The following is a 12,203-nucleotide window of genomic DNA, read 5'->3' as shown; positions in this document are numbered from 1 at the left end:
GCTACAGCCCAATAAGTCACGCCGCATCAAATTCACTGAAAGGTGAGTTGTGATAGAAAAAGAATAAAAAAGATGCATTGTAATAGAAACACTTATAAACAGAAATAATAAGACGATCTGCCTGACGTTTGAGCATTGAAGTTTCTCAATGGAAGGTTTGGCTGGAAACGGATCCTCTCCATTTCAACTTTCTTAAAGAGTATCAATTTAGTGTAATTAAGAGGGTATATTAGTTGATTTCAAAAAATAAAAAAAAAAAGACGGTATATTTGTTTAAAACATTTTGTCCAAAAAACAAATGGACAATATTACCTTCCTAAATGCACTAAATGGATACTCTCCATTTCATTTCCGGTTTGGCTTGGGTCCAATTTTAATTGGAATTTGGCCCATTGGTTTTGGGACATGTGTCTCACAACATGAACAAAGACACGTATTTCAATTCTAACGGATCCAATGTGAATAAGACGATTTGCTTGACGCTTGAGCATCAAAGTTTCTTATTGGAGAATTTGACTTGGATCAAGTTCGGTTGGATTTGGACCTGTTGGTATTGAGATGTGTCCCATAACATGACATAACGGACATGTGTCACAATCTCAATGGATCTTGTTTTAACTGAAACTAAGCCCAAATTGTTGGAGTGCTAATCCACTATATGGGTTTTGCAAATCCGAGAGTTTGAATACTAGCCTTCTCTTCCGCACAACCCCAAAAATAAAACCCAACCCCTTTCCAATCCATTATTTGTGGGATCTATTAGCATCAAATCCTCCCATAGAGATGAGGCACTTATAAGAAAGATTACTCCAAAGCTTTCATGATAAAGGCAAATGAACCACACATCTAATTTTTTTAAGGACAAAGTTTTCCTTCAAATTGGGATGGAATAATTTTTTCCAACGTAATCTTTTATAATGACATGTGTCCTTTGAACATGTGAAAGTCACATGCTTTTTTAATAGTAGGGACAAACTTGGAAGAAGCTACATTTATATTTTTTAAACAATAATTAAAATTTATTGAATAATTTATTAATTTCATTAATTACATTCTTTAATATTTTTATTCAATTTTTGTATAACTTTAATTGTTAAACTTGGCCCCTCTAAATCGAAATTCTGGCTCCGCCACTGACTGTTACACACAAAAGTAAAATAAAATAAAATAACAAGCATCAATTGTTACTCCAAGAAATGAACTTAAAACTGAGAATTTTTGTTTTGTTTTTTTTTTAAAAAAATTGAAGTTGAATAAAATAAAAAATAGAACTTAAAAGGGAAGTTTATAATTGTGAAAAGAAATTATAAGAAAACAAAATTCGAACATCCTTTTCCGGTTTTCCCTCCTCACAAGATATGCATATGTACGTAGATTGAAAGTTAAATAGAAGTTAGAAGTTAGAATCTATTACTTACTGCATTTACAAGTTATTGTTTTCCTTTTCTTGTCCAACTAGAAAGAAGTAATTACTTTGCACAAAATAATAGACTTTAGTGGTCCTTGCAATTCTTTTGCTCTTTTCATCAAGGAAGTTACTTGGCACATAGGATTGGAATTCTGCCAAGTCTTTTGCTTTTGCCTCTACTATCCCAAAATCTAAAAGAGCTGACATAATCATTTTGTATCTCATGATTATTTAATTTATTTTACAATATGTGGCAGTTCCAATCAATTAAAAAAAATTGATTGAGACCGACACTTGAACATTATTGAATAAAAATATTGTTTATAGCAAATAATGTGACTCCAAGAAAAGAAATAGAAGCTATTAATTTTTAAACAAGTGAAAGTCACTATAATTTAACTTCTTGTGTACCGGTGGATATATATACAAAACATGAAGCACCGACTATATTTTAAATCAATTCGATAGTTATCAAAATGGCACACAAACTTTAAACCAATAATCGAATTTCCCTCATAATAAACAAACGACACTGTATCACATAAAATAAAAACAAAACAGATTTTTTTAAAAAAAAAAAAAAAAATCAATAATAAAATAGAATTTGAAGAAAACAAATAGAACTTAAAAGAAAAAAAAATGTTAGAAAAGAAATAAGCAATAAAAAGTAGAATATACTTTCACCTCCTCACAAGATATATATGTTTGCTTAGCTTAGGAGTTAGAAGTTAGAATTTATTACTTACTCCATATACAAGTTATTTCTTTCTTTTTCTTTTTCTTCTTCAAACACTTTTGCAAGAAATCTTTAGCTTTTTTTTTTTTTTTTTCCACCTGGGAAGTAACTTGACACAAAGGATTGGAATTTTTCCAATGCAAATCTTTAGCTTTTTTCACCGGCTGGGAATTTAATTACTTGGCACAAAGGATTGGAATTGGGGCAATGCAAATATATCACAAATCTATGAAAGATGAACATGAGACTTGGTCTTATTCCAAAGGTTTTTTTTAAAAAAAAAAAAAAAAAAAATTAAAAAGGTAGATAAAAGTGATCATTGATAACTATTTTATTTGGACGTGACCATAATAGTACTTACTCAAAAGGAGCTGCTCAGAAGAAGCCAGACAAGTAAAGATAAGTAGAAATCTTGTCCAATTTCCCATTTCGAGGCCATCCAATAACAAGTCATTGTTACATACAAAAATAAAATAAAATAAAATAACAAGCAGCAATTGTTACTCCAAGAAAAGAACTTAAAACCGAGAATTTCGTTTTTTTTTATTATTATTATTTTCAAATTTAAGTCGAATAAAATAAAAAATAAAACTTTAAAGAGAAGTTTAGAATTGTGAAAAGAAATTATAAGCATACAAAATTCGAACATCTTTTTCCCTCCTGACAAGATATGCATACGTATGTAGATTGAAAGTAAATTAGAAGTTAGAATCTATTACTTAATTACTGCATTTACAAGTTATTTTTTTCCTTTTCTTTTTTAACTAGAAAGAAGTAATTACTTTGCACAAAATAATAGACTTTATGGTCCATGCAAATCTTTTGTTCTTTTCGCCAAGGAAGTTACTTGGCACATAGGATTGGAATTTTGCCAAGTCTTTTGCTTTTGCCTCTACTATACCAAAATCTAAAAGCGGTGACAAAATATATACCTTACCAATAAATCAAAATTAGAATATATCCTTTCACCATTTCAATTGGTATATCTGTTTCCTTAGCTTAAAAGTTAGAAGTTGGAATTTATTACTTACTCTATATACAAGTTATTTCTTTTTTTTTTTTCTTCTTTTTCAACCGGAAAGAAGTAACTTTGCACAAAATAGTGGACTTCAATGGGCCATGACCATGCAAATCTTTAGCTTTTTTCATCTGGGAAGTTACTTGGCATAAAGAATTGAAATTTTTCCAATGCAAATTTTTAGCTTTTTTCATTAGCTGGGGGAAGTTACTTGGCCTAAAGGATTGAAATTTGGGCAATGCAAATCTATCACAAATTTGAAAGAAACGACAGAGTATATACCTTATAACTTACCACAACAATCCTTAAAAAGACAATTTGCTTGCGTTGTGAGAGTGAACGCCAAGTCAAGACTTGGTTTTATTTCAAAGTTTTTTTTTTTTTTTCTTAAATTAAAAAATGTAGACAAATGAAATTAATTATGATTATTCTATTTGAAGGTAAGCACTTACTCACATGGAGTTGCTCAAGAGAAACGAGACAGTTAAAAGATAAGTAGAAATCTTGTCCAATTTCCCTCCGCAACACCACCGAACACCTGCCATCAACCAGACATACTTTGTGGCACCCATAGATTTTCGCATTTTATATCACAAATTCCAATAATCTTAACTTGTCATTTATGTGGGCGTGTAAGAGTGGGATCCTCTAATAGAAATGGACTTTAGATATTATTTTTAAGAATGATATTTTCTGATGCAGAGATACACATAATAGAGGTGGAAAATATATTGCCGGATTTGATTTCATCATTGATTGTAATTAATTGTAGTCGAATCAAAACAGATTTTAATATATTTAAATATAATTTGATTTGATCTTGCATAACGTTTTGAATTCTCTCAAATTTCCTATAAATTGGGACCCTCTATATTGTAAATTCATCAATTGAATAAAAGCAAAGATGTAGTCCTTTAGGTATTATCTTATGAAAATAGGTCATAGACCAAATTACTTAAAATTTGTTGTCTCTATTTTCTTTTATTTATGCTATTGTCTTTATTTTTCCATTTGATTATGTTTTCTTTCATGTTATCAGAACTATAGGCTAACACCAATTTTTCAACGGTTGTATCGTCCCAACGAATCATATTCACTCCGTATAAATATTTTCTCCCTAATTTTGATCCACCTAAACCCAATTTTTTCTTTCATTCACTAATTAATACGAATGCATAGACTAAGCATAACCTTTGAATGAAGCGTTGGTCATCCAGACCATTCATATGCTCTTGGTCTTTGAAATTTTTTTTTTTCCTTTTTGTTTTTCTAACCTTTTCCCAACGTTTAATAATCCTTGTGACGGATCAAGAGCAATACATATCAAAGGGAGATCAAGCGAACAAAACTCTAAGAAAAAAAAAAAAAACGCTAATTACACGTCTATATCACAGATTTTTCCTCCAAAAACTTGTAAATTTTAATAAATTATACAAAAAGTGTCTGTAGTTCTAGAATAAGATCTAGTAATTGTAGATGTGATGTCAAATTCAATTCAAGAAACCCATAAAAAAGAATTTACAATGTCTGATTTTTACCGCGACATAGAATGACAGTCTTATAGCAGCGTACTAAAAAATATATATCAAATGAAAATAAAACAGAATTTTTTTTTTTAAAAAAAAAAAAAAAAAAAAAACAAGAACTTAATTAAAAGTAAAAATAAGAATTGTGAAAAGAAAGAAGCAATCAAAATTAGAATATCATTTCTCCTCCTTAGAAGATAATGTTTAGACGCACATAAAAGTTAGAATTTGTTAGTTACTCCATACACGTACACGTACAAGTTATTTCTTTTATTTTGCTTCTTCTTAATTTGTTCAATTGAAAAGCTAGAATTTAGTTTCCACAAAATAGTGGACTTGAGTGAGTGGGCCATGAAAAATCTTTTGCTTTAATTTATGACCTCGATCAGAAGTTGCTTGGGAGAGAGGAATGGAATTGGGGGGGCAATTAATATTGCAACAATATATCATAATATATAAATCAATACACACAATATATATATACCACTTCATTCATAATTAACAAAAAACACAATTCATTTCTTTGCTCGTCGGTCTTCACCAATATTTTCCCTCCACCCTCCAGTACTCCACAACACAATTCCCATTCCTAACCACTTCCATCCATCTCCTTAATTTCTGTCGGCGTCTAAGTCTCGGATGATCGGATCGGATCCTAACTAACTATGACGTCACAGATGAAGATCAAGATGGATAGGGCCTTCGATGATTTTCTACTTCAGAGCTATTTCAATGCACTCGTGGCTGTAAGAGAGGTGACAAATTATGAGAAAGTTGATTGTGTGGTGTGCCAGAAACCGATATCAGCAGGTCCCGTTTTTCGTAGAAGCTGGAACCACGTGTGTCATTTTTCATGCCTCAATGCACCCACCAATTACAAAGCCCTTCTTTTTCACTTCGGCTTAGACCATGATCGCTTGATCTTCACTGAAGATGTGAAAAGTGATGGCAAGGAGGACGTTCTTTGCTTGGGGTGCGAGAAGCCAGTTCTGGGTCCCGGATACAAATGCTCCACTTCCAATTGCAATTTACTCCTCCATAAATCATGCGTTGACCTGTCTCCCCAGATACAACAACACCCCTTCCACCCAAACCACACCCTTATTCTTGTGAAGCGAGATAAAAAATATTGTAATGTTTGCGGAAAAGACTGCAATCGATACCCCTTCTACCATTGCAGTGAGTGCGATTTCAATCTTGATATCACGTGTGCCTCCACCTGCCCGCAAATTAATAATAGTGACGACTGCCAACATGCATTCATCCCCTTCTTTCAGAAGAACAAATTCACTTGTAACTCTTGTGGTGAGGAAGCCAAGGAGTTAGCCTCCCAATGTACCATCTGTCAACTCTTGATTCATAGCAAATGTGCTCAATTTCCACGCATTATCTGGATTTCAAAACATCATCATTCCCTTGCGCTCACCTATTCTCTTGGTCAAGTCAAAGAGTGCTTGGACAATAACATATTCTGTAGATTCTGTTATCAAAAGGTGAAGACAGAGTATGCTGCCTATTATTGTCAGGAATGCGATTACGTGGCTCACTTGGGCTGTGCATTTGAAGATGGAGAAAGTGAAAATATCATGTTCCTACCTAGAGTATCCAATGATTTAGTGACTGATGTTTTGGAGGTTGAAGGAGCGACGCAAATACAACATTTTAGCCATCAACATGATTTAATTCTTGGCAACAAAGAGCTCACAAATGATCAGCTTTGTGATGGTTGTATGGAATTCATCGCCACCCCGTTTTACAGTTGTACGCAATGTAACTTCTTTCTCCACAATAGATGTGCCCAGCTACCAAGAAAGAAGCAACACATACTTCACCAACACCAACTCACCCTTGTCTCACAGGTACCTTACCGTAATGGATTGTTTGGGTGTGATGCTTGTAGAAATAACCGCCATGGCTTCGCCTATAGATGTGACGTGTGTAGTTTCGACCTTGACCTTCAATGTTGTTCAATCTCAGAAACCTTGAAACATGAAGGTCATCAACACTCCCTCTTCCTTGCTGTTAATTTTGATAAAAGATGTCACGTTTGTAATGCCACTTATCCCAGGAAACCAGCTGGCATGTTTGTATGCACTAGTTGCGATTTTGCCTTGGGTCTTGAATGTGCAACTCTTCCGCTCATAGCTAGGCACAGATATGACGATCATCTCCTCAAGCTCACCTACATTGCTGAAGAACGTTGTAAAGAATACTATTGTTTAATTTGCGAAGAAAAGAGAGATCCAAATCAATGGTTTTATTATTGTGCAGAATGCGACTTCCCTGCTCATCCTCGATGCGTTTTAGGAATATATCTATAAATTAAGTTAAGAAGTACTTTCGCAATCAAAGATGATCATCAACACCCTCTCACTTTTGTCTCAAAGACCGAGTCTTCCCCTCCATGTGATTCTTGTGGTAAGACTTTCGATGGCCGGCTGTGGAATGCACTCAATGCAAATTTAATGTCCACTTTTCTAGTTTGTGTGTCAGAGAAATAACTAACAAAGCCACTTCAAAGTGACAATTGGGAAAATGCAGCAACAGCCTTAAACTCACTCATGGTATGGAGATTTCAGAGTTTACTAGCTATTATGGAACTTTATCTCTTTCCTTACCTTAGAGGTTTGGTTATATCTTTAATTATTTAAGAGCTTGTCAATACTTATCGTGTATTGTGCTTATGTATATATATGGAGTTTGTTGATGTATGATATTAATGGGAATGATGTTTTTCACTTAGCATGTTTAAGAAGAGGGTTCTCTTGATTGTCAATGTTGCTTCAAAATAGTTTTCATATGTCAATGACAATTTAAAACCAGTCTCTATGTCAACGTGGGATTCTAATTGCAGCAAGAAATAAGTAACACCAAGTGAATAATCTCTAAAAGGACCTCAATAATGTGCTCGAAAATCCTTCCAGGACCATCTTCTCTTTCAAAAGATAACTGCCTCAATATAAAGTTCCAGAACTAGCCATAAGAATGAACTGCCACATGAGTATTTATGACATCCCTTTGAATTTTATTTCATCAACAAATAGTACAATAAATCTAATAAATCTCCAGGCTGAGTCATGACTCATTCCCCTTAAGATTTGACATACATTACAATGATTTAACTTAAGAAATATAAAGAATTTTAGCTAATGATTAATGTTATTTAATAGATTGCTATCCAATTGTGGAAATAAAAATCAAGCATTAGATCAATACTTACTAAAAATAAAAAATGAGGAGGTAAGTTTTACTACGATGTCATGTCAATTGCATGACAGTCATATAGAAGTCTACTAAATAGTTTTACTGCTATATATATATATATATATATATATATATATATATATATATATATATAGATATATCCTGGTCATACCATCGCGCACAGTCAACACCTAGAAACTGGATTGTTCATGACACGTTATTGCTGGTCCTATATGAGAGTAACATTTATTTGGATAAGTTTTGTGCTTAATTAAATTTAAAGTAATGCTAGTTGTGTCAAAAATTGTTAGCCCTAATTTTACTATAGAAATGTTAGCATACTGTTGAAGTGCTCGGAGGTACTGTAGTAACGTCTTTTCCCTTTGCTGCATAATATAAAGCAAAATGAACACAACATTATTACAAACTCACATAAAAGAATGATTTTTTGTCCGTGCACAAAGAAACATCCACGTTTGATTACAAATAGTGTGAGGGATGAAGCAAGCTTTGCCATTGCATTGCAACGGTATCAACCAGAGAAAAGCTAGAAAGGGCCAAAAAGAAAGGAAACCTGTCTAGGTTTAGTGAAGGCAAGCAAAAAAGGAAAAGAGAAAAAAGAAAAACCAACAATCCCGCTCACTGCGGAGAATGTTTAACCTTTTCCTTTACGTTTACCCTTGCTCTTTCTTCTGTCATGTTGGCAGGACAGCTCATGAACCTCCGTGACGGGCATAGAGTACCGACCGATAAATGGCAGCAACGTGCAGGAAGAAGATAAGCAGTATAAGGAGATCATCCAAGAGCCCAACTATTCCCAATATTCCTGTTGTACAATTGATAGATTATATCACCTTAATTTAGTTATAAAAACATGTCCACCACAAGAATTCAACAAATAAGATGTACAAGCAGCAACATACCTTCTGGAATAATGTCAACCGGGCTGACAATGTAGACAGCACTTAGTATCATCTGTACATAAGAAACAGAGTAAGAATCCTTGAAATACAGACTAAGATTTAAAGCTCTGGCTATTAATAAAATCAAACTGAAAATTTGAGATGATTAGTCAATAAAAAACACAATAACGTTAATATTATCAACCTAATGATTGAAAGAGTAGAACTCCCTAAATTAGAACATACACTGGGAATGTGGATACAGCTTATAACAACAAAAAACTACATTTTTACGTACTCGCCAGGATGCAGCTACACTATAGCACATGCAGCTGCAAATGAAGCCCTAAAAGATTATTCGGCAATACAACAATAGAATATACCGTTATTAACACTTTTAGCATGGCCTGCCAAGATATATAAGAATCATAACTCTTTTTGTTTCTAACCAACACCCCCCCCCCCCCCCCCCCCCCCCCCCCATGCTTTCTGAATCTTCTTTAATATTCTCGAATAAACCTTAGTTTTGTGGCCAAGCTCTGAGAATGTCAAAAGGGCATAGCAATGAAGTCTACGAGGGAGACTAGGAAACCAAAACGAGGATTGAAATCCCAACCCCAAGAGAACAGAAAATTTATCACAGAATTCTGCACAACCCAACAAACCTTAGAAAAAAAAAGTGTGTTTTGGAGGGTTAAGCTGAGGAAGATTGAGCTTAAAGTTAATCGGGGGGGTATGCGGACGAGAGGTGCAATCAACCACACAAATGGAAGCCGTTAAGGAATAACAGGAAGGAAAAGTAGGGCAGTCAAAGGTGAGTTTCAGATTAATGACAATTACTAAGGGATCTTTGACGAGATTCCATAGTTGAGTTCGAAAAAGGTTATACTTGAAGAGGGTAAAGATGCTGGATTTGGTGTCTTCGAGTGATGAGACGTTCGAATATCAAGGAGGGGATAGATAATAATTGGGTCATGAGAAGTGTCACAATCACAATCCCGACATCAACAAAGGATAAGGACAAGTGTATCACTCAGATAGCAGCCTGTTGACATCTACATGTGCAAAATCGTGGCCAAGGCATATATATACCTTAAGGCATAACCCCAACAGCATTGCCGTTGCTCAATCCCTCAAAACCACAACCCGTAAAGCATTCCCTATTAACTCAAGTTTTGGGTCATTCTTAAGCTACATCACATTATTCAACAAGGACATGGTACTAAAATCAATGAATTTTTCATATCAGCTTTGATAAAATGTATCGCAGAGCAAGTTGCATAAGTTCTAGATGACAATGTTAAATGATATCCAGGACTTCAAAGATCCAGATTAATGCAATGTAATAAAAAATGCCACCTAAGGTAATAGTAACAAACTATGCAGCTTGTGTGCCAAATTAACAGATAATAATGCTATCGCTGCCGCTGCTGCAGCTGATGATGATGAGTGATGACATAAGTATGGATCTAAAAGAATTGAAAGATGCTGCCACACTTGTTTGTATGTCTATGTTGTTCACTTAACTGCTATATAGACACGGGCTCTAATAACAAGAGGAAGAGATCGTCGAGGATCCATCAGTTCTCGTAACAACCTTCGGAGATAAAATGGAAGGTCCTGCATTCTCTGTTGAAAGAAAACATCTTTCATATGTCAATTCACAGAGACCCACTGCAGGGTCCCAAGATATGAATGCAATTGTATATGAGAATAATATGTTAGAAATGATGCTAGCCTATTTAAAAGATTTTGTGGACATGATTCTATATACCTGAATGAGACCATTGGTATGCCCACTAAAAAGGCGATTGTATGTTTCCACCTTTCCTAGAATCTCGGCAACCTCAGGGTCATGACGACGTCTTAATGAAGCCTCTCCAGGAACCAACAAGGAAATTTGACGACGACATAGGGGGCATCTACATGGCTGAATTGCTGACCCATGATCCCAAACAAGCATAATACAATTGCCTGAACACAAAGAGACAGCAAATTAACTACCTGATTACCCTAATGTTTTTTGCAAAAGACATCATTATCCAAGCACCCTCTCAATCTTGCATAGTTCTTCAAGCAGAAGTATTTATCTTATTACATATTTCAAGTAAATTTATCTTAAAATATTTTAGACTGACAGTCCTAGGTTTTCACGGGTTGAGAGTAAAATCACGGGTTCAATTCTATTCAGGTGTGTAAGTTGTATTTACTTATCAAAAATATATATATTTCTAGGTTAGTAAATTCTTACAGTGTGTCGGGAACCATTTTCTTTAAGATCTATCCTTACATTGATATAATTTCACATCAGTGCAATTAGAATGAAAATAACACATAAATATCAGTGCAATTAGAGTGAAAATAAAACATAAATAGATAAAAACAATTTTTTCAGACATGTTATACCCAACTTCATTCAGTAAGCAAATATAAAATCTGAACCTGATACCCAAACAAAGATAGAAATCATCAATAGCAAGATAATTTTGCATTGGATTCATATCGTAAAGCAATTCAACTGTAATTTGGCTTAAGATATTCAGTACTTTCTCACTGTCAATCATCTCAATTTCAAAGAAATGATCAAGTTTTAACGGCGTAGTCGCTAAACTTCATCATACATGACCTACCCATCTCAAAAGACTTCATCTTAGCCAAGAATATACATATATCCACTTTTATCTATACAAATCTCAAGAAATTTAGTAAAATGACACTCGAATTCAATGTTAAAGGCCCGTTTATGGTATAAGCGTCGTGTTTGGCTGCGGATAAAATGGAGAAAGACAGAATAACAGAGAAATCTTGCTGATTAAGTTTCCAATGAGTCTTTTTGTGGTAGGCATTCCAGTTTTCTATTGGGAAAAAAAGAAACTTGATTTTCTGAGATTGTCCCAGTAATCAAACAAAGAAGAAGAAGAAGAAGAAAGGCACCGCAGAACCAGTGGGAGCAATTGGCTTGACAAGGAGTGTTGAAGTTGCCATGGCACACCGAACAGCAATCGTTCGCCGGAGGACCGTCCATCTCTCCGTCTCTGTCACTTTCTCACTCTCTCCCCTATAGACACTATGCTGATGTATATTGGCTCCGTTTGGTAAATGTTCCAATTTCTTTCTTTTTTAAAGTCAACTTCTCAATTTTTTTTTTATATCAAATTAATCACTTTTTATTACTATTCAAATAAAAAAAATTTACCACAAAACATAATATTTTTACTTAAATTAAATATATAAGCAATGAAAAAAAAAAAATCATATTTTTATCATACAATTATCTCACAATGTATAAGTGATCATGCCGGCCAATGTTCGAATTCTTTTTGTTCTAACAACTATAAAAGTTATCTATAACCATTATGCTTGCGTAATGAGATAAAAGTATGATTTCTAACAATAATAGCAATTCATT

General features: G+C 34.0%; 1 protein-coding gene and 1 pseudogene across 1 annotated transcript; one reads left to right on the top strand and one right to left on the bottom strand.

Annotated features, from left to right (window-relative positions):
- The first annotated feature begins 5,353 nt into the window (after nucleotides 1–5,353).
- Nucleotides 5,354–7,212, top strand: LOC132189457 (uncharacterized; annotated as a pseudogene).
- Nucleotides 7,213–8,252: 1,040 nt separating this feature from the next.
- LOC132189255 (uncharacterized) lies at nucleotides 8,253–11,873 on the bottom strand. Its single transcript, XM_059603908.2, has 5 exons — nucleotides 11,729–11,873; nucleotides 10,569–10,768; nucleotides 10,322–10,423; nucleotides 8,816–8,867; nucleotides 8,253–8,718 (listed from the first exon to the last, which is right to left on the bottom strand). The coding sequence occupies exons 1-5, from the start codon at nucleotides 11,817–11,819 to the stop codon at nucleotides 8,606–8,608; spliced, it is 558 nt and encodes a 185-aa protein (XP_059459891.2). The 5' UTR covers nucleotides 11,820–11,873; the 3' UTR covers nucleotides 8,253–8,605.
- Between the last annotated feature and the right edge of the window lie 330 nt (nucleotides 11,874–12,203).

This window comes from Corylus avellana, chromosome 9, assembly GCF_965113065.1.
Source record: "Corylus avellana chromosome 9, dhCorAvel1.hap1.2, whole genome shotgun sequence".
Classification (NCBI taxonomy): Eukaryota; Viridiplantae; Streptophyta; class Magnoliopsida; order Fagales; family Betulaceae; genus Corylus; species Corylus avellana.
Note: the sequence above shows the minus strand (reverse complement) of the source record. Positions and strands in the feature narration are given on the sequence as shown.

Excerpts from the sequence above, each read along its gene's own strand:
- LOC132189255 (XM_059603908.2), bottom strand. The coding sequence starts at position 11,819 with ATGGACGGTCCTCCGGCGAACGATTGCTGTTCGGTGTGCCATGGCAAC. Across the intron at positions 8,868-10,321 it reads GAGCCCGTGTCTATATAGCA|ATGATACTAAGTGCTGTCTA; the intron begins GTTAAGTGAACA and ends TCTTATGTACAG. Across the intron at positions 8,719-8,815 it reads GGTTGACATTATTCCAGAAG|GAATATTGGGAATAGTTGGG; the intron begins GTATGTTGCTGC and ends ATTGTACAACAG.